The 26,713-nt window shown below is 56.5% G+C and overlaps 1 protein-coding gene across 3 annotated transcripts; it reads left to right on the top strand.

Moving 5' to 3' along the window:
• The first annotated feature begins 11,917 nt into the window (after positions 1-11,917).
• FLYWCH2 (FLYWCH family member 2) lies at positions 11,918-21,176 on the top strand. Of its 3 annotated transcripts, XM_042921667.1 has the most exons (4): positions 11,918-12,477; positions 17,851-18,288; positions 19,945-20,078; positions 20,726-21,176. In XM_042921667.1, the coding sequence occupies exons 2-3, from the start codon at positions 17,958-17,960 to the stop codon at positions 20,046-20,048; spliced, it is 435 nt and encodes a 144-aa protein (XP_042777601.1). In that variant the 5' UTR covers positions 11,918-12,477; positions 17,851-17,957; the 3' UTR covers positions 20,049-20,078; positions 20,726-21,176. The 3 variants fall into 3 exon arrangements, with proteins under 3 accessions (XP_042777601.1, XP_042777600.1, XP_042777602.1); XM_042921666.1 differs by having other exon boundaries at positions 19,945-21,176; XM_042921668.1 differs by lacking the exon at positions 11,918-12,477 and adding an exon at positions 16,468-17,132 and having other exon boundaries at positions 19,945-21,176.
• Positions 21,177-26,713: the final 5,537 nt, after the last annotated feature.

The raw sequence follows: 26,713 nt of genomic DNA, 5'->3' as shown, positions 1-26,713 counted from the left end.
ACTGTCATTATAATTGTTTTATTCTATTACAGGTGTTTTATTATTAGTTATTGTTAATTTCTTACCGTGCCCGACTTATGAATTTTATCGGAAGCATCTATGCATGGGAAAAGCATGGTATACGTAGGGTTTGCTATTGTCTCCAGTTTCAGGCATCTACGGGGGGGTCTTGGAATGTACCCCCCTGGCTGGGGGGCGGGGGCTGGGGGCCTGACCTTGGGAGTCTGCCTGCATCAGCACCTCCTGAAATGAGACACGACTCTGACCTGACCTGACCTGTCCGCAGGACGAAGACCAGTTGGATGAGATATGGAGCAACCTGCCGGCTCCGGACAGGTTCAAACCCACTGACGCCAGGTACAGGCCACTTGCAGGCCACCAGCTTGAGCGAGGGAAGCCTGAGTGAGGAAGGAGGGCCCACAGTGACCCCCTGACTGAAGACAGACCGGCGCATTAGGCGATCCACCTCGAAATATCCGTAAGCCCTAGCTGACCAGTGGATTACTTACACCCAGATCCGGGTGCCGAAAAAGGAAAATTCCGCACGTTCCTGTCCCTCCTCACCTTCCCCCTTTCCTGCAGCCCCGCCCCCCCCCCCCCCCCCCCCCGCCCCCCGTCCTGGCTGACGGCAGCGTCTCTGCAGCCTTCCCCACTGCTCCCCTGCAGTGCATGCAGGAAACTTCTATGTCCTTTTTTCCACCTCAGGTGAATTCTTTGACGGCCTCTTCTGCAGGCCCCCACTGGATCGGGTTGCCCCCGACACTAGATGGCCCAAGATGTTAAAATATTTCGTGGTGTTACCCAAATCCTTGAACAGATTCCCTGAGCTGGCCCCTGAGATGACCGACCTATTTTCCTAGCTGGACCCTTCAAGTCTGGGACGACGGCTACAAACTAGATTCCAGACTCTCCTCCCACCTCAATATTTATAGGATTTGTTACCGTAATCCTGTTGAGAAGTGTACTTTCTGGATGACAGTGTGCCCTGTCCCTGCTTGTGGCATATTAGCTCCCCAGGTAGTTCACATCCTCTGACAGAGGCATCACAGGGTGGGTGCGGCGTAAGCCCCCCCCCCCCCCCCCCCCCGGTGGTTTCCTTTCTCTTTTTTCTGACGCAGGTGCCCGTCTTGAACTTTGATCGTCAAGGCGTCCGTTTCAAAGAAGGCTATCTCACATGAACACATTGCCAGCCACCCTAGGAAAAGGGCCAGGCCACCTCCCCACTCTGCTGTTTCAGAGAGTTCGGTGGACTTCTATAGCTGACCATTTGGGCCACTTTTTTTTTCTCTCTCTCTTCTGAAGCTTTAGATTCCTGTTCTTATGTTTTAAATTCAGCAATAAAGAATGAGCCTGCAAAACCCTGGGCCCGCATCCCTGATCCCAATAAAAGCAGAACCCCAGGCCTGTCCGTGAGTGGGCTCTTGTGCACTCTCTCTCTCCCTCTCTCTCCTCTCTCTTCCTCTCTCCCCACCCCCAACCCCAGCTACCTCACTGTGTGGCTCCAGGGTTGCTGTAGAACCTCCAGGTCTTGTAAATAACAAATGATGGTTGTGGCAAAAGGGCATTTCAGTCCCCGCCCTCCCAGGCACAGTGTCACCTCCTCCAGGAAGTCTCCCAGGACCAAAGGCTCCAGCTGCAAGCTCCCAAGGAAAGGGTCTTTGGCCAAAAACATTGGCTGCAGAGATTATAATGAGTACGGGGTGGGGGCTGCAGACTGTGGGGCAGGACTGGACGCCGGCCGGACCTGAGGCTCCATTTACACAGTGAGCTCAGAACTGCCTTCAGCGCCACCCCTGCTCTCCCAGCTGCCCCGGGGCTAGCTCTCTGGCTCTCTCCCTCACCCTCGGATGGAATCCTTACTCGTCTCACAAACTAGGAACCTTTAAACTGCTTTTATTTCAGAGCAGGTGGAGAAATGAAACGAAACCGGGACCACGATGACCTCAGAAAAGTGTCACACGGGTTCAGCAAAACCATAGCTTTTCCAATAAGCCGCAGGAGGGAGGAGGGGGGAGGGAGGAAGGACCACTCGGGAGTGCGTCTGCTTCCAGGTCTGGTGCAGCCAGAGCCTGCGGGAGCCTGTGGGGTGAGGGCTGGACTTCCCTTCCAGGATGAGGGCGCAGGGACTGGCAGGGACCCGGCTCCACTGAGATGTGGGGTCCCACAGCGCGTCTGTGGTCAGGACAGGACAGCCAGCTCAGCCAAGGGAGGCCGAGGTGGGATAGGGAAATGTTTCGCATGCAGACATCAGACCTTCCTTCTGGAGGGTCGACAGGGAACAAAAGGTGAGGACCAGGGGCATCTGGGGCGTCCAGGAATGCGTGCCTTTGAATTGGCTGGGGGTGGGGGGAGTTGGGCAGGGAATGGCAGCGGGTTGAGCTGCTTCTTTCTGCACCCAGCAGTCCTGGAGTGGCCCGGCCCCCCCCACCCCCCTTCAGCCTGCCCTCTGTGGGTCCTGTTGGGCGCCCCAAGGTGGGGGAGGGGTATCAGAGTGATGAGAAACCAGATGAAACTGGTGAACAGGGAAGAGGGGTCAGGGGGCCACTGGTGGGTGTCCTCAGATGACCCAGGGACAGAGAAGAGGGGGCCATGGGCCAGGCCTCTGGCTGCACAGTGTGGGATACAGAAGGCCGGGGGGGCCAGGCTGGCAGCCACTGGAGGTTTTCGGAGGACAGTTTCCCCAGATTGGTCAGGGGGACAGGAAGCTGACCCCAGGAGAATGGTCTCCATCCCTGGGCAGGACGGCCACAGGGGGAGGCCAGGCCGGAAGGTGGCCCTCCACTCAGCTCCTGCCTGCTGCCGAGGCCCCGGCCCCAGCGGAGCAAAGATGTGGGCTGGATGGAGAGGAGCCTGTGGTGGTTCCTGGTGTATTTGGGCCCTGGGGGGCGGGGAGAGGCCCGCAGCTGGGGAGCCTAGGAGGTGGTGGGTCCCCCCGCAAAGAGTCCTGTGGGGGGTGTGAACATCCCCAGGCCTGCAGAGGTAACTTGTAAGCCAGAGGCCAGGTGGGTCGTGGGACCTCCACAGACACCCCCACACACACAGGGACCGGTCCGCGGCAGCCCGGTGGGCTCCTGGACAGTCAGCACCCTGGTCTCTTGTCCGGGTTACCCCTTCGGGATGCAAGGTTGACCCGTGGCCCTGGCGGGTCCCGGGGGTCTGGGAGAGTCGAGTGTGTAGGAAGAAAGATGACGTGGGGTGTCCCCACAGGGCTGAGCTCTGGTACCTTTGGGATAAGGTGATAGGAGAAGTGCCCCAAATGGTCGCCAGCGTGAGACCCAAGAGTTGCCCCTCACGCTCAGCCAGGCCTGGCCACATCCAGCCACCCGCTAGGGGATAGGAACCAGGACCCCGGTCATTTCCCCTGTTCGCTCGGTGCACCCACGATGGCCAAAGGCTCCAGGAGCCTATGGGGAAGGCACTGCTTCCCCCTGGTCTGGGACCGAGGAACCTGGGAGGGGCATTGACGGTCACAGGCCAGGTGTTCTCAGGTGACCCGACGGTCCCCTTGGCTTCTAACCCCTGCCGGGGGTTGCCTGGCCGGAGCCGTGCTGGGGGAGTCAGAGGGACCCTGTCCCTGGAGCCCCGAACCCCTCTGCAGCATGCCCAGCTTGCCCTCTGAGGACCTCCACTGTCCACCTGTTTCCTGCCATCCGCCTTAGGGATGGACGGTGCCGTCCCCATGGCCTGTGGGAGTCAGGGCTGAGAGGGCCCGAGTCACCACCGTGAGGCCACCAGCTGGTCCCTGCAGAGGGTGGCAGCCTCTGCCTTGGAGCCCACTCTTCCCGAAGAGCTCTGTGCGACAGGCTACCTCAAGCGTCCCTGGCTTTTCTCTGGTTCCCGTCTGCGTCACCCTAGGACTCTGAGCCCCGCGGTCCCTCCCCGTCTCCATCCTGTAGGCTCGGCCTGGGCTCCCTGTGCCCCAGCCGCAGGGCCTGCGGTGTGTTTCCTGCCGTGGGTGCCGTCGTTTCACAGCTCACCACCGTCCCCTCGCACAGGGCAGGGCAGGCCTGGGATCAGTGCCCGGGGGCCCCACAGGCCAGCTGGCGTAGGCTGGGGAGTACATGACCTGGCGGACTGGGGTAGCTTGGGGGAGGCACAGGTTAGGTCAGGAGAAGATGGGGCCCGTCGTTGGCCTGAGGCTCGGTGGCCCCTCCCAACCGGCCACCCCACCCTCTCCCCGTGGGGGTCTGGGCCCTGCCTGACCCCCTTGCCTTGCAGACGAAACAAACAAGAGCCGTGAAAGGTGTTGACAGGAATGCTCTCTAAGCCACCCCCACCCCCAGCAGAAGGGGAGGGTCCCCTTCCTCAGGGCAGGAATGCTGTGAGGCAGCATGCTAGACATGTTTTTACGTCTTGGGTCTGAACAAAGTCAACTTTGGGGCGACACAAAAGCCACCGAACACACATTTATTGAGTGCTTACTAAGCGCCTAACCCCTTCCCACAGCTGGGCTCTGAGTCCCAGGAGACCCGCTGCTTCAGGGGACAATCTCCGACAGCGGGGCCTCAGGTCACCCACACACTTCTGTTCCACTTGGCCGCAGATCAGGGGATCCCACGGCCCCCCGCTTGGGTTCGTTAATTTGCCAGAAGGGCTCACAGAACCCAGGCAAACGGTTTACTTGCTAGATCTCCGGTTTATGGTCAAGGCTGTACCACAAGAAGACCGGCCGGGGAGACGCACGGGGAGAGGTTGGGGGGGGGAGCGAGACACCCCCCCCCCACTTCTGGGTGTGCCACCCTCTGCACAGCTCCCTGTGCGTACCTGCCCGAATCCTGTGGTCCAGGGACCGTCCCGTGCACGGATGCATCCTTATCTCAGTCCCCAGCCCTTCCCACCTCCCCAGAGGAGGGCTGCGAGTTCCAAGTTGCTAATGAAGCCTTGGCCTTTCTATCTGGTGACCGGCCTTCATCCTGAAGCTCTCCAGGAGCCCACCCAGAGTCACCACGTTACAACAAAAGGCATGGGGCGCCCGGGTGGCTCAGTCGGTTAAGCGTCGGACTCCGGCTCAGGTCATGATCTCGAGGTTCGTGAGTCTGAGCGCCTCGGCGGCCTCTGTGCTGACAGCTCGGAGCCTGGAGCTGGCTTTGGATCCTGTGTCTCCCTCTCTCTCTGCCCCTCCCCTGCTCACGCTCTGTCTCTGTCTCAAAAATAAATACACATTAAAAAAAAAAAAAAAAGAATAAAAGACACTTCTGCCACCCAGGAAATTCCAGGGGATTTGAGTCCTGTGTCAGGATCCAAGGTCAAAGACCAAATATTAGAGCGAGCACCCCTATCACTCAGGAAATCACAGAGGTTTGGGGAGCTCTGCCTTAGGAACCATGGGCAGAGACCAGATATGTATTTTTTACTGTGTCACAGGGTCTCATAGCCCCGGAACCCTTCAGCCTGGTGACTAAGTGAGGTCCTTGAGCATCCCCCTTCCTGCTGCCCTTGACCTGAAAGGGACCCTCAGCACGGACAAGGCACCAAACCCGGTAACCTCGTTTCTAGCCTTCACCGCCTCCATCATTTTCAGTTTCTAAGCCCCCACCCCCACTTCACACACACACACACACACACACACACACACACACAGCACTACTAGCTTCGGGATGAAACCCAGCCCTCCAGACGCAGACCTGGCTGACCCAAGGACACCCTTGCTGAGCCCCCTGCACCTGCCAGGCGGGGTGACGTCCAGCCCTCGGTCTGTGGAGCCCGCCACTGCCCTGTCTCCTCTGCCGCGTCCGTGTATCTGATGGAGACTGGCAGGTGGACAGAGGCAGCGGAAAGCTTCACGGGGAAAGAGGCCGCCGGCTGGAGGCTGTGGACCCAGAGAAGCTGGGAGTGACTGACCGGAAGCGGTGCCCTGTGTGTCTGGACCGGACAGAGCGGGGTTTCCCTGTGGTCCTGAGTTAGATGCAGGGGCAGGAGATAGGGACGCTTCGGTCGCCGGCTGGGTCCTGACCATCCAGGCAGACAGCTGCACGTGGGTGCTTGGGCTTCCCAAGGGGACAGTGGCTGCAGGACAGTGGCCAGAGCCATCATGTGGGCCGGCCACTCTCCTTTCTGACTTTCCTCTTCTCCGAAGTGACATGCCCACCCCTGCCACCCGGTGCCCAGGACATGCCCAAGCACGTGGCAGGGACCCGCAGGGATGGGGGAGGTACACAAGGAATGAAAATGCCATACAGAGGGCCGCTAAGTCACCTCTGGGCTCTGGCCCCAGCAGCCGGCTGCATGGTTTTCTAGAACACTTGATTACGCCCCGCCCCAGAACAATCTCCTATAAGCCTGAGAAAGAGAAGAACGGCACTCAAAGTCCAGAGCAAAAATATGCAAACTGCCTCAGGTCAGGCCAGGGGCAGCCGAGGAAAGGGCTATGAGGTGGAGTGGACACGGGTCCCTGCGGGCAGGGTGGGAGCGGGAGGAGGGACAGAAGGTGGAGGCAGGGGCCAGGCTGGGGGCAAGAGCAGATCTGGGTGTGTCCGGGGAGACAGATGTGGGCATCCAGCTGTGCCTGGGGGGGGCAGGTCTCCTCTTTCCATTGCTGTTTTCTGAAGATGCTCTTCTGGGGACCCGAGGAAGCAGAGGGGCGTGTGCTGGCTTTGGCCTGGGTCACCTCCCTCTCAGGCCCGCTCTCTCTCATCGCCCCCCTGCCCACCCTCCTGCCCCCCAGGGACCCTGCTGCCTGCCTCCCCAGTGCCCCTCCGCACCACTCCCCAGAGATGAATCCGTAATAAATTATCAGCCATGACTGCTATGAGGGTGCTGGGCACCCCAAGGCCCACACAGGAGTCTCCACCTGCAGTCATGGGACCAAAGGGCATGCGCTGGGCTCCCCTGAGCACTAGTTCCAATCCCAGTTCCGCGACTTACCATGTGACCTCGGGCAAGTTACTTAACCTCTCTGGGCCTGTCTGTACAATAGGAATCAGAACACAGCTCCCTCAAGGGCTGGCAGAAAGGTGAAATGAGTTACCAGAGGGGCTCCTGGGTGGCTCCATCCATTAAGCATCCGACTCTTGATTTCAACTCAGGTCATGATCTCACTGTTCGTGAGATTGAGCCCAGCTTGGGGCACTGTGCTGTCAGTGCAGAGCTTGCTTGGGATTCTCTATCTGTCTGCCCCTCCCCTACTCGCTCTCTGTCTCTTTCTCTCTCTCTCAAAAATAACTAAACATTAAAAAAAAAAAAAAAAGATGAAATAAGGGGCACCTGGGTGGCTCAGTCCATTAAGTAACCCACTGTTGTTTTTTTTTTCTGCTCAGGTCTGATCTCACAGTTTGTGGGTTCAAGCCCCACATCAGCCTCGGTGCTGATGAGGAGCCTGTGTGGGACATGAGATCTCTCTCTCCCTCTCTCTGTGACCCTCTGCCGCTCTCTATCTTTTTCTCTTAAAATAAATAAACATGAAATAGAAAACGAAAAGAGGTACTAGATCTTAACATAAAATAAGAAATCAGCAGAAACCAAGCAGTGCCTGGCGCCTTCCCTGTCTCCCCTCATGACTTGGTCCACCCACCCCATCACCTGATCCGCCCACCCCATCCCCACCGAGCTACAATGGCATCGTCTCCTTCCGTCCCACAACATAGGCTCCAGAAGGGCAGAGATCTGTGTCTGTTTGGTTCCCTCTTCTTTCCTCGGTGCCCGGCCCAAGCAGGCGCTCCATAAATACAGTGAATGAGTAAATCAATGAATGAAGGAGGTTGGAGTAGTTACCTATTGCTACATAACAAATTACCACAAAATTAGAGGCGTAGCACAAGATAAATTTATTATCTTGCAATTCCGTGGCCCAGGTGGGCAGGAGGCATGGGGAACGGTTTTCTGTTCGGGTAGGGGGTTTGGGAAATAGACTGTAGTGATGGCTGAACAGCATCGTGAACGTGAGCAGTGCCCCTGAAACATACACTGAAATACTGCTGAAATGCTCCAAAGGATTCTCCTTAATTTTGTGTGTGTAGGTTAACAGACAGATGAAATCATCATCTGGTAAACGTTTCACATAGAAGAGAAATTTACAAAGCAAACTGTAAAGTAAAAGCCATCTTTCTCTCCTGCTGGCCCCAATTATATTCCTCACTTCCGGTGGCTTGGACCTTGTTCCTCCAACGTTTACAGACTATGGACAATCCAATGTGGGAGTATTAGTCCCCTGGAGTCGCTGTCACGAAGGATCACAAACTGTGCGACTTAACATTTTATTCTCTCACAGTTCTGCAATTCAAAGTCCCTCCGCAGGCTCTAGGGGAGGTTCCCATCTGGCCTGGCCGCTTCCACACGCTGGAGGCTCCTGGCACGCGTTGGCGGCGGGTGCATCGGGCCAGTCTCTGCCTGCATTGTCGCACAGCCCCACTGTGTGTCTGTGCCCCCATCTCCCTTTCTGGCCCCCCCAAAGCCTTGCGCTGTCTGTGCAGAGCCCACATCGGGGCTCGAACTCACAAACCACGAGATCATGACTTGAGCCGAAATCAAGAGTCAGACGCTTAAGCGACTGAATCGCCCAGGCGCGCCCTCAGCCCAGTTTTCCCTAATGTTACAGACTAACATAGTCAATATAATTAGCCATTGGAATGAACATTGATATAATCCCTTTAACTAAACTTCCAAACTCCCAGCTCTCAAACTTACTAAAACGTCACCAGATTTCCCACTGATGTCCTTCTCTGGTCCAGGATCTGTACACGTTACCAAGGTATTTATTTGTGCTGTCTCCTCAGCCTCTGCTAACCAGTGACAACCAACGAGACTATGTTTACAAGCATTGTCATTTCTTTTTTTTTCTATTGTCGTTGAGAGAGAAAAACAGAGTGTGCGCAGCAAGGGACAGAGAGGGGCAGAGAGAGGGGGGCAGAGAGAGAGGGGCAGAAAGAGAGAGAGAGACACAGAATCAGAAGCAGGCTTCAGGATCTGAGTGGTCACCACAGAGCCCAATGCTGGGTTTGAACCTGTGAACCGTGAAATCATGACCTAACCCAAAGTCGGATGCTTAGCTCACTGAGCCACCCAGGTGCTCCTCAAGCGTTGTAATTTAAGTCATCTGTGTATTAAATCTTACGACCCAGGGGAGCCTGGGGGGCTCAGTCGGTTAAGCATCCGACTTCAGCTCGGGTCATGATCTCATGGTTTGTGAGTTCGAGCCCTGAATCAGGCTCTGTGCTGACAGCTCAGAGCCTGGAGCCTGCTTCCGATTCCGTGTCTCTTCACTCTCTGCCTCCCCGCCCCCTCACACTCTGTCTCTCTCAAAAATAAACATTAAAAAAATTTTTTTTAAATATTCCCTATGTTAGACTTTTCATCTTCACGGCTTGTAACTGGGAGTTTGTACCTCTTAATCTCCTTTATTTCATCCATTTCCCCATCCACCTCCCCAGTACAAACCATGTTTGAGGCAGCAATTTTATTTTACTTTATTTTTTTTTTTTTACTGTTTATTTTTGAGACAGAGAGAGAGAGAGAGAGAGAGTGTGTGTGTGTGTGTGTGAGCGGGGGAGGGGAGAGAGAGAGGGAGAGGGAGACACATAATCAGAAACCTGTTGCAGGCTCTGAGCTGTCAGCACACAATCAGATGCCGGGCTCGAACTCACTAAATGTGACATCATGACCTGAGCGGAAGTTGGAGGCTTAACCTACTGAGCCCCCCCAGGCGCCTGTAGAGGGAGTAATTTTAATACAGCTGCCACTTTCTTGATTGTTCATTTCTTCTTTTAGTTTACTTTTTATTTGAGAGAGGGAGGGGAGAGGGGTAGAGCGTGGGAGAGAGAGAGACAGAGACAGAGACAGAGACAGAGACAGAGACAGAGACAGAATGTTAAGCAGGCTCCACACTCAGCAGGAGCCAGACTCAGGCTCCATCCCGCCAGGACCCTGGGCTCATGACCTCAGCAGAAATCAACAGTTGGATGCTTAACCGACTGAACCACGCACAGGCTTTCATTTCATGTTAAACTGACATTTAAATCACATGCCATAAAATGCACCATTTTTTAATTTTGGGATGTTTATTCTTGAGAGAGAGAGAGAGAGAGAGAGGGAGTGCGTGCAAGCAGGGACGGGCGGAGCCAGAGGGGGGACAGAGGATTCAAAATGGGCTCCATGCTGCCAGCAGAGGGCCCCACGCCTGGCTGGAACTCACCAACCCAGAGATCATGACCTGAGCTGACGTCGGAAGCTTAACCAACTGAACCACCAGGGCCCCCAAAGGCACCATTTTAGAGTGGACAATTCTGTGCGCTTTAGTATATTTACAACCATCACTACATTACAAATGTAGTATATTTACAACCATTTGCAGCCATCACCACTCCTTAATTCCAGAACATTTGCATCACACCAGAAAGATACTCCACACCCATTAAAAGTCCACATCTCCTTTCAAGCCTCCCCTAACCCCTCCTGGCACCCACTAATCTCCTTTCTGTCTGGATGGGTTTGCCTATTGTGGACATTTCCTGCGAACGGAACCATACAATGTTTGTCCTTTTGTGTCTGGCAGCTTCTGGGGCCGAATGATGCTGCATCGTGGGCATAGAGGACACTGGCCTATCCGCTCATCCCCTGATGAAGACTTGCGTCACTTCACATTCGTTTCACTGTTATAAATAATTCAAAAAGCCTTGTGGCTAAACCCGTGTCACCTCAGGGGAGGCCAAGGAGTGACAGTGCGATGAAACAATGACAACTAACTCAGACGCCTAAAGAGAAACCGGGGTAGTATGAAGACCAAACGAAACAGGCCCCGCGCCCTCCCGCACGCGACTCTGTGACCCGGGGCTGAGGCGGCCGGCGGCCGGCAGGGGGCGCGCGCGGCTCGGCGGCTCGGGTCCCGGCGCCTCCCCCGCGTGGGGACACAGCACCCGCTCTCACCCGCCTTCTGCAGGGGTGGGCGCCGGCGATCCCGCGGGGAGGGTTCCCCTGGGGGCACCTGCAGCGCCCCCCATCCCGTTGCATTTCCCCATGACAAGCACCGCCCGGAACCGCCCACGCAACTCCTTGTTCGTACCCCCCGCTTCTCGACAGGTCCCCCAGACACCCGAGAGCGGGTCTCTGTGGATTCGGGTCCCGGAGACGTCCGGGGTGGAGAACAGGGAGGGGAGCGCGCGGAGAGGGGCAGGGAGGCGGAGGACGGGCGGGCCCCACGCGACCTGCACCTGCACCTGCCGGGAGCCGGGAGTGGGGGGAGGGGACCACTTCCAGCAGCAGCTTTAGAGCAACGGGAGGGAGGCGCAGGGGAGCGGGTGTCAGCGCCGCGTGGGGTTTTCTAGAGAGGAGCAGCGTCTTCGCTCTGCAAAGGCTGAGGCCGCGCGGCCGGAAGACGGAGGCTGCGGCCCGGCGAAGGAGAGCGGGCGGACGAAGGGGTCCCCGCGGGGCTGGGGAGGGTCGCGGTGAGCCGAGGGCCCGGGGCGCCGTGCGGGAGTGGAGGCGGGGGCGTCCCCGCGCCTGGGCCGGGTGAGGGGACTGGGGCCGCTCCGGCCGTCACTCGCCAAGTGTCTTGGAAAGCAGCGCCCCGGCCCGCAGCTCCCCGCTGTGATCCGGGACCCCACCGCACAGGGTGGTCGGAGAAGGACAAGCGTCCAGGGGCTGTGGGCTGGGTCGGGCGGCTGGACCGAAAGGTAAGGGGGAGACCAGTGGGCGAAGCAGTGACGGAGGGGCGAGGGAGGAGGGGCGGGAGAGGCAGGGAGGAGGGGCTGGTGGGCGAGGGAGGAGGAGTCGGTGAGCGAGGGAGGGGCGGGTGCGGTGGGGAGGGATTGAGGGGCGAGGGAGGAGGGGCCGGCGGGCGAGGTAAGGGCTGGTGCGGGAGGGGGCGACGGAGGGACGGAGGGGCGAGGGAGGAGGGGTCCGTGGGTCAGGGAGAGCGGCCCGTGCAGGAGGGAGGGGTCAAGGGGAGAGGGAGGAGGGGCCGGTGGGCGGGGGAGGAGGGGCCGGCGGTGAGGATGCTGCCTCGTCGAGGAAGCAGGGTTGAGCTGAGCCAGTGGTTTCAGTGAGCGTAGAGAACAGCCTCGGGTCGCTCAGGCAAGTGTCAGGCGCGAACGAGGCCTTTAAACGAAAGCTCTGGTTTCTTCCGCCGCTAGCGGGCTTCAAACCCCGGGGGATGTCCTGGGGTCTCAGTTAAACCCACACTCTGGTGCTGGGAGAGCCCCGCCCAGAGCTTGGTTCTAGGCCTTAGGACGGCCGGCGCTCCGCCCCCGGGCGCTGTCGCCCAATCCCGGGCTGGCCCCGTCCCCTTCGGGAGTCGTAGCCCCGCCCCTCCCCGCGCCGATTGGTCAGGCCTCCAGTTCGGCTCTGCGAGGCAAAGACCCGGAGCAGTGAAATTCGCCCAAGGATTGCCCCCGCCCGGCCCTGCTGCGCATGCTCGCTCCGTGACCCCAGCTTGAGGTGACGGTCCGAACCGAGGCGGGGGCCCCAAGCAGGAGGCTGCAGGACCTGCCGCGGCTCCTTCGTCGGAGAGGGAGGTCTCCGCTGCCGCCGCCGCCCGACCGGTGCCCGGTGAGGACGGGCCCCAGTGGGCTGGGGAGGGTCCCGGGTCCCACGCGTGGCCGGGCCCCTCCCGGGGGTCCCCAGGGCTGCTGCTGCTGGGAGCGGGGATCCCCTGGTTCTGCGTCCCGGTGCTCAGGCCGCCTCCTGTCCTTCACCCCAGACTCGCCTCTTTTTTCCTGGTCCTCCTTCCCCCCCAACCCACCCGACCCCGGAATGAGCCCTGACACCCCAAGTCAAGGATCCTCACGTCGGTCTGCTTTTCCTTGACCACACCCAGTACTGCCCACCCCCCGCCCCCGCAGCCATCCTCAGTCTTGTCCCACTCTATTGGAGTTGGAGTTGTGACATATTGAGGGGGGGTAGACACGCCGCGGGGCTCAGAGAGGGGGTGGTTGTAATAATGGGAGGGGAGGGGAGGAGGGGCTATTTGGGTGCAGCAGAGACAGGTCTGACGACAAATTACAGTGTGTAAGGAGAAGTAAAAGTAAGATTCCGAGCCATGGCGATTAGGGGGAGGAGGCGTCACTGCCTGAAATTGCCACCATGGGGAAGCCCTTCCCTGTGTATCCACAGTAGCAGTCCTCGGTCTTTTTGGATCGCTGCTGCCTTGGAAATCTCCCTGTCAGGATGTGTACTTGCACACCCATGTGGGCCCTTCATGCTACCAGCACCTAATCGCAGTCCCCCATGAGCCCCAGGGTGCAAGCGGTCAGCATCACCCGGACTTTTGAAAACAGCTTAGCCTTGCCTACCTGCTCTTTAGAACCTCTGCTAAATTTGCCACTATTCCCAGAGCACAGGTGAAAGCAGCCCGGAGCGGGAAGGGATTTGTCCGAGGTTGATGGTATTTTTCTCCCACACGCGTGGAGGTAATTCTATTGAGCCCTGGTTGAACCCCCATCAGTTGCTGGGCAGTGTTCGAATGGTGCCTTTCAGAACCTCGGGAACAAGGGATTGGACCTTGTATTGGTTACCTATTGCTTTCGTAACAAATTACAACAGATCTAGTGGCTTTAAACAACACAGCTTTGTAACAGTCTTACTGTTCGGAGGTCAGAAGTCTGACATGGGTTCTGGGTCTCCTCCGTGCAGACCAATGTCATGACAGCGGGTTAGGATGAGCGAGTGACTGGAGGCCAATGACAATATCAAACCACCAGATTTCAGAGTTAGAGGGAGGGTGTAAAGTGAGTGAACTATTAAGTCCTTTGCTCTTTTTTAACTCATTTCTGCTTCACTTTTAAAAATGCTGTTGCTTCAGTGGACTTTCATGGAGTGAAATTTAACTTTCAAAAAATATATGTTAGGCTTAAAATAGCTGCCCCTCTAGTCTTCCCTCCACATCGAGAAAAGAAATTGCTAGAAGGTTAAGGATGACTCCAGAAAAGAGGCCGATCCAGCCGGCAGGACATGACCACCCCTGTTCATGGAGACACTGAACACCAGTTCAACCTATGAACTAGAAATTACAGACTTCTGAAGTGAAAGGCCCGTGGCACCTTTGTGGTCCATGTCTCTCCAAGTATGAAAGACAAATGGGGTACTGGTAAAAAGTGTAGATTCTCGGGCCCCCCTCCAGCCCCCTTGAGTGGGGGTTGGGATCCAGGACTGCGGGTTTGTCACAAGAACCCCAGGCGCTTCTTAGGTATAGTGAAGCTGGGGCACTGCTGGTTGTAGACTTAATTTCCCTTTTTCCTAATAGATAACATTTTTAGGAGATCGTTCATATACGATGCAGTTCACTCGCTCATAGTGTACAATTCAGTGGCTTTTAGTGTATTCAGAAAGTTGTTTAACCATGGCCACAGTCCATTTTAGAACATTTCCATCGCCCCAGAGACCATCCCCACCAGCAAACAACGCCTCCTCATTCTCTCACTGTCCTCCTTCCCACCCCTAGCCCACCACACATCTGTGTCCGTGGATGGATTTTTCTACTCTATAGATTTTCTAGTCGCGAGGTCATTTTATTTTATTTTTTAATTTAAATTCATTTAAAATTTTTTACTTAGGCTCCCCACATGGAGCCCAATGCAGGGCTTGAACTCATGACCTTGAGATCAAGACCTGAGCTGGGGGGCACCTGGGTGGCTCAGTCGGTTGAGCGACCGACTTTGACTCAGGTCATGATCTCACAGTTTGTGACGTTGAGCCCCGCACTGGGCTCTCTGCTGGCAGTGTGGAACCTGCTTCAGATTCTCTGTTTCCCTCTCTCGCTGCCCCTACCCTGCTCACAGCCTGTCTCTCTAAAAAATAAATAAACATTGGGGCACCTGGGTGGCTCGGTCGGTTGAGCGTCCGACTTCGGCTCAGGTCATGATCTCGCGGTCCGTGGGTTCGTGCCCCGCATCCGGCTCTGTGCTGACAGCTCAGAGCCTGGAGCCTGTTTCAGTTTCTGTGTCTCCCTCTTTCTCTGACCCTCCCCTGTTCATGCTCTCTCTCTGTCTCAGAAATAAATAAATGTTAAAAAAAAAAATTAAATAAATAAATAAATAAATAAATAAAACAGAAGACCTGCGCTAAGATCAAGAGTCAGATGCTTGGGGCGCCCGGATGGCTCAGTCTGTTAAGCATCCCACTCTTTTTTTTTTTTTTTTTTTTTTTTTACATTTTTAAAAATTCATTTTTGATAGAGACAGAGCACAAGTGGGGTAGGGGCAGGTAGCTGTCAGCACAGGGCCCGACACGGGGCTCGAACCCACGTACCGCGAGATCATGACCTGAGCCGAAGTCGGCCGCTTAACCGACTGAGCCACCCAGGCGCCCCCGTAACACGTTTTGTAAATTGACAAATAATATCCATTGTATGCAGATGCCATGTTTTATTTCTCCATTCATCTGTTGATGGGTGTTTGTTTCCACTTCTTGATGCGTATGAATAACACTGCTGTGAACGTTCAGTACGAGTTTTTATGCGGACATTTGTCTCCACTTCCCTCGGGCACGTACTTCCTTCTCGTGGAGTTGCCAGGTCACGTGGGAACTCTGTGCTTAACCTTTGGAGGAGGTGCCAGAATGCCCACCTGGCTCTGCTGGTGGCGTCCCCGCCAGCGGTGCAGGGGGCTCCCGGTTTCTCCCCCTGCTCACCCACACGTGTCATGGCCTGCTTTGTGTGTGTGCCTTCTATTTTTTCCATCCTAGTGGTGGAAAGGAGTATCTCGTGGTGGATTCGTTCCGTGTTTCCCTCCTGACCAGTGACGCCGAGCCTCTCACAGGCTTACTCGCCATTTGCCTCTCTTCTTTGGAGAAAGGCTTATTCAGAGCCTGTGCCCATCTTTAAATTGGGTTATTTGCCTTTTTGCTACTGAGTTGTAAGAGTTCTTTGTAAATTCTGGATACAGTTCCTTCAGCAGAGATGTGATTTGCAACAATTCTTTCCCCCTCTCTGGGTGGTCGTCCAACTTCCTTGATGGCGTCCTGTGAGGCACGAAAGTTTTACATTTTGATGAAGTCCATTTTATGTGTTTGTTGTATTTTTTTTTAAGTTTATTTGTTTATTTTGAGAGAGAGAGAGAGCAAGGGAGGGACAGAGAGAGGGAGAGAGAGGATCCCATGCAGACAGCACAGAGCCTGACTCCGGGCTCAATCCCATGAACTGTGAGATCATGACCTGAGAAATCAAGAAATCAAGAGGTCAGATGCTCAACGTACTGAGCCACCCAGGTGCCCCTTCTATCCTTTTTTCTTTTAAGAGTATTTTAGGGTTAATTTTTGTATATGCTGTGAGGAAGGGGTCCACCCCTGTGGGGTTTCAACCGCACACCAGGGAGAGCCGGCGAACCACAGAGGTGGGCTGGCTCCAGAGGGACGCGCCCTGAAACCAATCAGTGTGTGGGGACAGGAGCGCCTGTGGCGGGGCTTCCCCCGCGACCTTTCTCTGCCAGAGCTGCCCTCCCAGGGGAGGCGTTGGTGGTGTCCTTTCTGAAGCCGGTCCCCACGTTCCTCCAGGACTGCCGTGTCACCCTGTGGGACAGCACGGGCAGGGCAGGGGCAGGACTGCACTGGAGGAGCGGAGGCTGGCACGTCCCAGGGCTGAACCGGGGGCAGGAGGGAGAAGCAGACACTGATCCCAGGGGTGCCTGTGGTCAGGTGACCCGTTACCAGGCAGATTGCCCTGAGGGACCGGGATGGAACTTGTAGGGAGCAAGGCACCCCAACCCCTCTTTGGCATCACACCTCTGACTCCTCTCACGGATGGGGTCTTGGGACACTTTGGAATACTGGCCCTGGCGCCGTCGGGTCATATGTATTGGGAGGGGTCCCAGGAAACAGAACTGCAACCCTGGTGGGATAAACAGGGCGGGCCAGGGGCGTGGGCAGGGAGGTGTCTGTGATCCTTGCCATCGCCTGGGTCCTGAGATGGGGAGGTGAGATGTCTGCTAAGGATGCGGTCTTCTTTCTGTGCTAACACTGTAAACGGAGAAAGACCCCGCCATCTGCCCACGCGGTCGCCCCATCAGACAAAACGGCCACTGCACCTGAGCTGATGCCCCGGGGCCCTGTTTCCAGGCCAGCCCTGCCCTGCCGTCGGCCCCTGTGATACGTCTTTTCTGCTTCTCCAGCCGGAGTCTGGGGAGCCCTCAGTGACTGTGGATTCCGCAGACGCCTCTGCAGCCCTGTCCCCCCCACAACTGAGGCAGCACCACCACCGGCTCAGGCGCAAGGTCGCTGCCCTCCTGGGGCCCTGGCATCTCCTGAGTGCCGGGTGGTCCAGGGCCTCACGCCCGGGATGGGGGACGGATCCCTGGGACACAGTGTCAGGATGAGGGCCACTGGGCATTCTGAGAGGGTCTGTGACCCGAGCCCATGTCCCAAGTGCTGGCCTCCGATGCTTGGTGCTCAGGAAGGCCGGGATGTTACCCTGCCTGAGGCACAGCAGGTACTGTGTGGGGACGGGCTCCGGATCCGCCTCGACCAGACTCCCGGCTCTGCACGTCATGGCCGTGTTGGCCGTCCTGGAATGCTTCAGTGTCCTCATCTGTAAATCGGGTCAATAAGAATGGTCGACTTTCATAACACGGGGCCAAGTGAAATGGGGACACCCGTGAAACCACATCACAGCCTGCTCAGCACCCACGGGCCTCTGTTCGTACGAGCTCACGGTACTCTGTGCCTCAGGGGTCCCGACAGGCCCCGAGAGCCCTGCATTTGGCACATTTTTCAGATGGGAAAGTGGAGTTTGGGTAGGCGAGGTGACAGACCCAAGGCTGCCCAAGAGAGGAAGAGGCCCAGGTTCTCCAGCTCCGTGCGGGCCCCTCCCCAGCTTTTCAGCCCCGGGGGTCCCGAGGCAGCCCCGTCTGCCTCGACCTCCACCCCACATCCATTTTCCTGAGCCCCCGGCCCAGGGGTGCCTCCACTGATGGATTTTGGCTCCTTCCTTAGGACGGAGCCCCTGGACTGCCAGGTTCCCTACCCGGGAGGAGGAGGAAGAGGAGAAATCCGTCTGCTGGGGCCTGAGCGTGGCCTGGGGGACCGACCATCGTCCCAGGATGCCCCTTCCCGAGCCCAGCGAGCAGGAGGGTGAGAGTGTGAAGGCTGGCCAGGAGCCGTCCCCCGAGTCCTCTGAGCCAGGGACTGATGTCGTCCCCGCGGCCCCCAGGAAGCCCAGGAAGTTCTCCAAACTGGTCCTGCTGACAGCCTCTAAGGACAGTGCCAAGGTGGCAGGGGCCAAGCGCAAAGGAGTCCACTGCATCATGTCCCTGGGGGTGCCGGGCCCCGCCACCCTCGCTAAAGCCCTCCTCAAGATCCATCCTGAGGCTCAGAGGGCCATTGAGGCGCCCCCCCAGGAGCCTGAGCAGAAACGCAGCAAGCTGGACACAGGTGAGGCCCTGGTCCCGAGCTCAGAGTGAGCAAGACCTCCCCGGGGCCGGAAGTCCCCTGACCACCTGGGAGCCTGGGGGACAGCTGGGCGTGGCTGACTCTGGAGAGCGTGCACGTTTCTGTGCATCTGTGTGTGTCCTGTCCATGTCTCTGTGTGAATCTTGCATGTATGTGGACGTCCATGCACGTTGTGCTTGTCTAAGGTTCTGCGTATGTGTGGATTTGCCTGGGAGGGTAAATTTGTGTGTCCCTCCGGGTATGTTTGTGTGCGTCCTTGTGTGTCTGTGTCGTGGGCCTATTTCTGTCCATATCTGCTCTTAGGTGTTTGTGTCTGGGGGGCTGGGGGCACACGTTTCTGTGCCAGAGTCTATTTGAGGCCCCGGGCAGAACCCCCACCGCCCACCCAGCTTAGTACAGGTGACCCTGGAACGTGGGTGCCTTCTCTGAGCGTGGAATCCTGAGAGACGCTCAAGGGAAGGGTTGCCCAGTGGCTGGGGAAGAGATGAGCCGGGGCCAACTGGAGGGTGGTCTGCTGTGTCCAGAGAAGACGGGGATGAGCCACAGTGGCTGGCCTCCACTTGCTGCCTATGAACAGGTGCCACCCCCTGCCCCGGAGCACACCCAGGTCTTTGGCCTGTCAGCCAGTCCTGGGAAGGGGAGGAGGCTCCTGGCTAGCTGGGCAGTGCAGGGAACCCCACTCACTGATGGAAATTTAGGAATGAGTGGCCCAAATGCATAGGGGAGGGACCCCACTGCTTCCCCTGGAGCTGAGATGCCAGTGCACCTGTGACAGGGGCATCCCCCGCAACAGGCCTGGAGTTTCAGGGGACCCAAGGGACACCTCAGCTCGCATCGCCTGCTGGACGGAAGCTGAACTCAGGAGTTAGGGGGCCCCACCCCCCGGAGCTTGGAGGCCCCTCTGTGGCGTGTCCAGCTCACCCTTGCGTGTTTCCACCAGCCAGTCCTGCCCCAAGGGCCCCCCCATGTCTATCTGCTCTCCAGGGGGTGGAGAGTGCCATCCCCATGACCTGTGAAAAGGCAGGGCTTAGGGAGCTAAATCTTGAGGCCACAAGCTGGTCACTGCAGAGGATGAACAGGGAGAATCTGGCTCAGAGCCTGTCACTGAGCTGGGTGGTCCCTTACACCCATATGAGACCCCTGCCCACTCCTTAGATCTGCCTGGGCTCTGGGACCATGTGGTCCCCAGCCCACACGGCCCCTTGGTGACAGTTAGAACAAAGCCACCCTTCCTCAGATGGAGGGCTGGATAGCAGAGCAAGGGCTATGTCTCAGGCTCCCCTAGGCAGGCACTCTTGGGCAGTGAACAACCCCCTCAACCTGCCACCCTGTGTTTTCTACACCTGGGCCACAGACTTCTCCAGCTCTTAGCCCATCCCAGGCTGGGCGGTGGGGACAGTAGTGGGTTCCTGGAGCTCAGCCCTGATTTGGCCCGAAGTTCCCTGGAAATGACTCTAAGGGCCTTTGTGGCCCTGGGCTGGTGGCCTTGGGGAGCATGTCTCTGGAATCAGCAATGATTTCTGTAAGTCAGCCAGTGGCACCTCCAGAACATCCCCTGGCTGGGCTGAGAGATTCAGGCTCTGGGTTGTCCCCTCCCTTATCCTGTGACACCAGCCTGACTCACTCTATGTCTTCTAGATGGAAAAGAAGCTGGAAGGTTGGCAGGGCAACCTGCCCCCAGCACGGAGGTGGCCGGGGAGGAGTCCACCGCAGACGCCATCGTGCCCGGCACGGTCCTGTAACCCTGACAAGCGCGGGTGCGCCCTTACTGGGTCAGTGAACTTGGCTGTGACCTCTGCCTGGGACCCAGTTGCCAACTGATTTTCATTCTCAAACACCATGTAATTTTTTTCAAATCAAGCATACATTACTTTTGTAAGCAGAAAGAAACCCAAAAAGAATAAAAGAAGCTATAAGCCAGGTCCCATTATGGACAGGTTTTAAAACCTTCCATGATTTCGGGTCCTTTGAGACCCAACTGGGACCCCACCAGCCCTCACCTGGTCCTTCCCCAGGGGCTGCCTGGCCTGGGCAGTCTCCCAGACCCCCTGGCCCCTCAGCCTGGGGAACCACCAATGACTAGGTGGGGTCTTTGAGCGTTCTCCTTCCTGCTGCTCTTGGCCTGAAAGGGAGCAGTGGGACCCCCTGCTCTGAGCCCCAGGGAAGCCCATCCAGCCCCTTCCTGACCGTCCCTCCAGGACTTGTTCCCAGAAGGCCTCAGCCTGCTCCTGGACCATCAGGAGGCTAGCCTCTTCCAGGGAGCCACACGGACTGACAGCTTTCCTCCACCCCGCATGGGGGACCTGTGTTCATGGCTACCCAGGGTTCTGCTGAGGAAGGGGTGGGCCTGGGGGATGGTGGGGGGGGACCCCGACAGAAGAGTATGACGGCCGCATTGTGTTCCTTCTGGGTGTTTCGGAGCTCAGATTCCCGGGGACCTCAGCCCCTCCCCCGGCACCTTGGGTGCCGCACCCCCTGGAGGAGGAAGTGAAGGAACGCACGGGTACCCCCCTGCAAGCAGAAGTCAGGGTTCCCCGGAGGCCCCCCCGACAGGAAAGGCTTCGGCCTCGCGTTGCTTCCCCACACGTGGTCCTCATTTTTTTGAAAACTGCCATTGGGCAAAGGACACAGATCATTTCTAAAGAGTTGAGTCTAGAGGCCTTATGTTTTTAAACCTCATTTTCCCAAACGTAACCTGGGTCTGCAGACCCCTCCGAGGAAAAGTGAGTTACTCCGCGAGTCCCCTTGCGCACCTCCATTTCGCTCCCCTCCTTTTACAGCTGGTTGTTTGTAACATTCATGTTCTGGAAGCGTCGTTTTTAAAGTTCCTTTGTCTTGGCTCTGTGTCTAAATAGATCTCCGTTCCTCACCACGGTTTTTCTTTTCTGAGGTTATGCGTCATCCCCTGGGTGTGTGAGGTCACAAGGACACCAGAGGCGTTGGGGTGGGGGGGGGGGAGTAGCACCTGGGAAGCAGGGCGGGCAGGGGGCGTGAGGAGAGGGGGCAGGCAAGGTGTGGCTTAGTCTGCTCCGCCGCTGTACCCGCCCGGACGACAGAGAGGACGGACCCGGCCCTGCACCGGGCAGGGTTGCCGGTAGGCGTCCACTCCCCCGGCGCTGGTGTGTCCCCGTCAGCCCTCCTGCCACTGCCTTAGACGTCGCGGGCGGGGCCAGGTGCTAAGGGGTCCCCGGTGAGTGGGGCCTGGTGGACTCCTGAGTGCGCCTCCCCCTTGTGGCCCGTCGTGCTGGGTGCCGGTCATCTGTGTGCAGGGTAGTTGGTCCCACGGGCGGGAAGCCACCGCCCAGCCCAGCCGGGAGCCCACACACCCGGTCCAGCCCTGTCAAGGTCGTCTTCGAGTATTTACTTTGAAACCTTTCAAATTCGCACAGGAGCAGCATGGGCAACACCAGCTTCACCCTCTCCCCGTCCTGTTCCCGCCCCCTGACCTTCTCCCCTTGCTTCTCCCTCCTGCCACTTTCTTGACCCTTCACTTCTTGAGGACCTTAATGTCCGGCCCTGGGATCCAGCGGTGAACGGGTCACACTCTGGGCCTCCCTGAGTTTGACGGGAAACTCAGAACTCCCTGACAATGAGTCCGTGAAAACTGGGGCTGAGGCCGGACCAGGAGTAGGCCCGGTGCCCCTCGGATGTGACGGGGGGCGGGGGGGGGGATATGACAGGGGCGCGAGCCCACACTGCTCAGGGAGGGAAGCCTGAGGAAGCCCCATGGAGGGAGCCAGCGGGCCAGGACGGAGCAGGGCAAGAAGGCCAGCCAGGTGGGAATGGTGGGCAGTGGCTCAGGATCTGGGGACCCGAAGGCCACAGGGAGGATTCCAGGCTCCTCATCGGGAGCCGGGGGCAGGGGAAGGATTTATGCAGAGGAGGGACACGGCCAGCAGGCCAGCATCGTCGTACAAAGCCCACAGGCACCATGAGGGGAACGGGCTGGAAGTGTCCGAACTGTGCACTGTCCCAGCGCTCTCCACCACCGCCTGGGGGAGAGGAGACACAGGGGAAATGGGGAGTGCCGGCAGGAGGCTGAGACTGGCTCAGTGACAGGCTGTCCCACCTGGGAAGGACAGCGCCACCTACCAGGAGGAGAATCCTTGCGTTGCTGTGAAAAGAGTCGTTCCCTCGAGTGTTAGACCGGGAAATCCTCAGGGGTCACACACCGATACCAACTCTCGGTCTCTGCGCTCCGGACGGGTGGGCATTAATTATAATGAGGATCAAGACTGAAGAATATGACTGTACACTTCCTTAAAAAAATAAGTGGGGGGGGGGCGCCAAGCGGGGAAAAAAAAGATAATTCATGGTGATTAAATACATACTGATTATGAGGAAATATTACAAGTATCTTCAGTAATTCCACCATCTAGAGATATGTCTAATATTTTTTGTATTCAGAAAATTGGGATGATGCAGTTCACATTTTTTCTTGATATATTGCAAACTCTCCCACACCGGCTTACCGGCTGCAGCACACCACCGCAAGCGACGGGACGTCCTTTATCCCACCGGGCCGGTGCCACCCAGTCGCGTCCAGCCTGTCGACAATCCTTAAGTAGCCCCGGGTTTTCCCGGGACGAAGCTCTAAAAGGGAGATTGCTGCTCCCGGGGAGGACCGGCAGCTATCGTCCTCCCCACGGCCTGTTTGGGCCCCCGCTCAGAGGCGTCCGTGCCGACGGACACCGGGGCTGTCACCGAGAAAATGGTAATAATAATAGCGACAGCAGCAGCGGCACCGTCCGCTTCTCTCCTGTGAGCGCAGCCTCTGCGCGCTCGGGCGGGCGGAGGGCAGGTTCCAGCCCGCCCACACCCGGGGCTGAGGCGGCCGGCGGCCGGGAGGGGGCGCGCGCGGCTCGGCGGCTCGGGGCCCGGCGCCTCCCCCGCGTGGGGACACAGCACCCGCTCTCACCCGCCTTCTGCAGGGGTGGGCGCCGGCGATCCCGCGGGGAGGGTTCCCCTGGGGGCACCTGCAGCGCCCCCCATCCCGTTGCATTTCCCCATGACAAGCACCGCCCGGAACCGCCCACGCAACTCCTTGTTCGTACCCCCCGCTTCTCGGCAGGTCCCCCAGACACCCGAGAGCGGGTCTCTGTGGATTCGGGTCCCGGAGACGTCCGGGGCGGAGAACAGGGAGGGGAGCGCGCGGAGAGGGGCAGGGAGGCGGAGGACGGGCGGGCCCCACGCGACCTGCACCTGCACCTGCCGGGAGCCGGGAGTGGGGGGAGGGGACCACTTCCAGCAGCAGCTTTAGAGCAACGGGAGGGAGGCGCAGGGGAGCGGGTGTCAGCGCCGCGTGGGGTTTTCTAGAGAGGAGCAGCGTCTTCCCTCTGCAAAGGCTGAGGCCGCGCGGCCGGAAGACGGGGGCTGCGGCCCGGCGAAGGAGAGCGGGCGGACGGAGGGGTCCCCGCGGGGCTGGGGAGGGTCGCGGTGAGCCGAGGGCCCGGGGCGCCGTGCGGGAGTGGAGGCGGGGACGTCCCCGCGCTGGGCCAGGTGAGGGGCCTGGAGCCGTTCCGGGCGTCACTCGCCAAGTGTCTCGGAAAGCAGCGCCCGGCCGTGATCCGGGACCCGACCGCACAGGGTGGTCGGAGAAGGACAAGCGTCCAGGAGCTGTGGGCTGGGTCGGGCGGCTGGACCGAAAGGTAAGGGGGGGACCAGTGGGCGAAGCAGTGACAGAGAGGCGAGGGAGGAGGGGCGGGCGAGGCGGGGAGGAGGGGCTGGTGGGCGAGGGAGGAGGAGTCGGTGAGCGAGGGAGGGGCGGGTGCGGGAGGGAGGGATGGAGGGGCGAGGGAGGCCAGAATGAATGCCAAAGGGTGAATGAATTTTTCTGTTTGCCATTTTATGTTGGCATAATTTCACACCTACAGGAAAGCTGCAAGAGTGCAAAAGCATTCCTATATGCTCTTCACCCAGATTTCCCAAAAGTTAGGAATGAAACCAGCCACAGCGGCAGTGTTTATAATAGCGAAATTTAGAAATTCAGTGTCCACCAAGAAAAAAACTAAATTGTGTAGCTAATCATATGTAAAATAAGCCTACGATATAGGCGGTGTTTACACTACAGAGTTAAGTGGAAAGGCAGCGACATGAAAATAATTGCTATGGAGTGTTTTCTCACGGATGCAAAATTTAAAACATTCATTTTCAAAAGATTGGAAGGAGAGATAACAACTGAAAACTCAAGGGACCCAGAACCGCCAAACTCATCCTGAAAAAAGAACAAAGCTGGAGAACTCACAGTCTCTGGTTTCAAGACTTACTAGAAAAGAGCAATAATCAAGACAATATGGTACTCGTGTAAGCAGAGCCATAAACCAGTGAAGTAAAATTGAGAGTCCAGAAATAAAGCCTCAAATTTACGGTCAACTAATTTTCACCAAGGGTGCCAAAATAATTAAGTGGGGGGAACAATAGTCTTTTTTTCCACAAATGGTACCCGGGCAGGGGAAGGGGGGGGGTGGGGCTGGGTGGCTCAGTCTGTTGGGCATCCGATTCTTGGTTTCAGCTCAGGTCATGATTTCTGGGGCACGGGTTTGAGCCCTGCATTGCGGGCTCTGCGCTGACAGTGTGGAGCCTGCTTGGGATTCTCTCCCTCTCCCTCTGCCCCACTCCCACTTTCTCTCTCTCTCAAATTAAAAGAAAAAAAGAGCCTTTAATGCTTCAAAGCACATCATCTCTCAACTGTGGGCAGTCAAGTGAGGACAACCTCCAAAACAGGACAAAGTTTTTGCAAATCATATATCTGAATGGCACCTGTATACCTAGACTATATAAAGAATTCTTAGGCTCAATAATAAAATGACAACCCAACTTTAAGTTGGCAAAGATCTGATGGACATTTCTCCAAAGAAGCTATGCAAATGACAAGCATGTGAGAAAAGGCTCCACGTCGTCCATCATCAGGAACGTGCAAATCAAAACCACGAGATACATTTCATTTCTACTTGCGTGGCTCTGCTCAGAAAGACAGATCGATAACAAGCATTGCCGAGGATGGACAGAAATTGAAATCCTCGTCCACTGCTGGTGGGAATGTGAAACGGGGCAGCCACTGTGGAAAACGGTCTGGCAGTTCCTCAAATGGTTAAACAAAGAGTTACCACATGACCCAGCCATTCCATTCCTAGGTGGACACCCCAAAGAACTGAAGGCATATGTCCACACAGAAACTTGTGCATAAATGCTCATGGCGGCGGTAGGCATAGGAGCCCAGAAGTGGAAACTACCCAAATGGCCATCAACGGATTAATGGATAAAAACAAAAACAACCCCCCAACGCAGATGAATGGATATACAAATTGTAATCTGCGTACGCGGTACAATATTATTTGCCCATGAAAAAAAGCAAAACACTTCCACAAGCTGCAAGGAGGATGAACTTTGAAAACACTATACTAACTGAAAGAAGCCAGACCAAAAAACATCACATATCGGATGATTCCATTTATATGAATGTCCAAAATAGGCAAACTACAGACAGAAAGCAGATGAATAGTTACCGAGGTGCAGGGGCGGGGAGCGGGGCAGAGAATGGGGCATTTCACAGCGATTGCTACAGGTTTCTTTCTGGAGTAAATGTTCTAAAATTGATTGTGGTGATGTGTGCACATCTTTGTGAATATACTAAAAACCACTGGAATTGTACACTTTAAATGGGTGAACTGCATTGTATGAGAATCATATCTCAATAAAGCCATTTTCAAAAATGAAACAATAGTAAACCATTTATGTGTTAACTTTTTTTATGAGAAATTACTGTATTTACCAAAACAAAGAAATACAGTGAGAGGAGTGGAATTGTTTTTGCAGTTTTGCAAATCTCTTTAAAGTAAGCCTAAGGTAAGACTAGAGATTCTCACATGTGCTTTGGCAATCAACCTGTTACATCAGTCACGTCGCCTTCTTTGCAATATTCCACAGGGACCTCCAGGAACGCCCAGACTACACTTTGAGAACCATTTCTCTACTGTAAAATTTGTATTTCCCCGTTTGTAATTAATAACTACCTTTGGGGTTATGTAAATACTCTTTCCTGGTTAAACGTTCACTCTCCAGTTTTAGCGGCCATTGAGGATTTTTGCTCAAATCGGGTATTAATTAGGATGGCTGCCAAATGCTGATTTTCTGCATCATCCCTTCTGCATTTTTTACTTGGCCTTCTACTCTAAGAACGAGCTTTTCCTTCTCCCCATCTACTTATCTACATCAGTATCGACTCGTGGATTCTTATTTTATTCAAAGTCATAATCCGTTATTATCATTATTTACTACTGTGGTTTGAATCTCAAACTGCCCCAGCTTTGGGGTGGGGTCTTGGAGGGTTTCAATGAGGTGCGTAAAAAATGTCCTTCTGCTGACTAGAGAAAGTGACAGGTCTAATACAATATGTAAACAAACGCTC

Source organism: Panthera leo, chromosome E3 (genome assembly GCF_018350215.1).
Source record: "Panthera leo isolate Ple1 chromosome E3, P.leo_Ple1_pat1.1, whole genome shotgun sequence".
Lineage (NCBI taxonomy): Eukaryota > Metazoa > Chordata > Mammalia > Carnivora > Felidae > Panthera > Panthera leo.
This window is presented reverse-complemented; position numbering and strand designations above follow the sequence as displayed.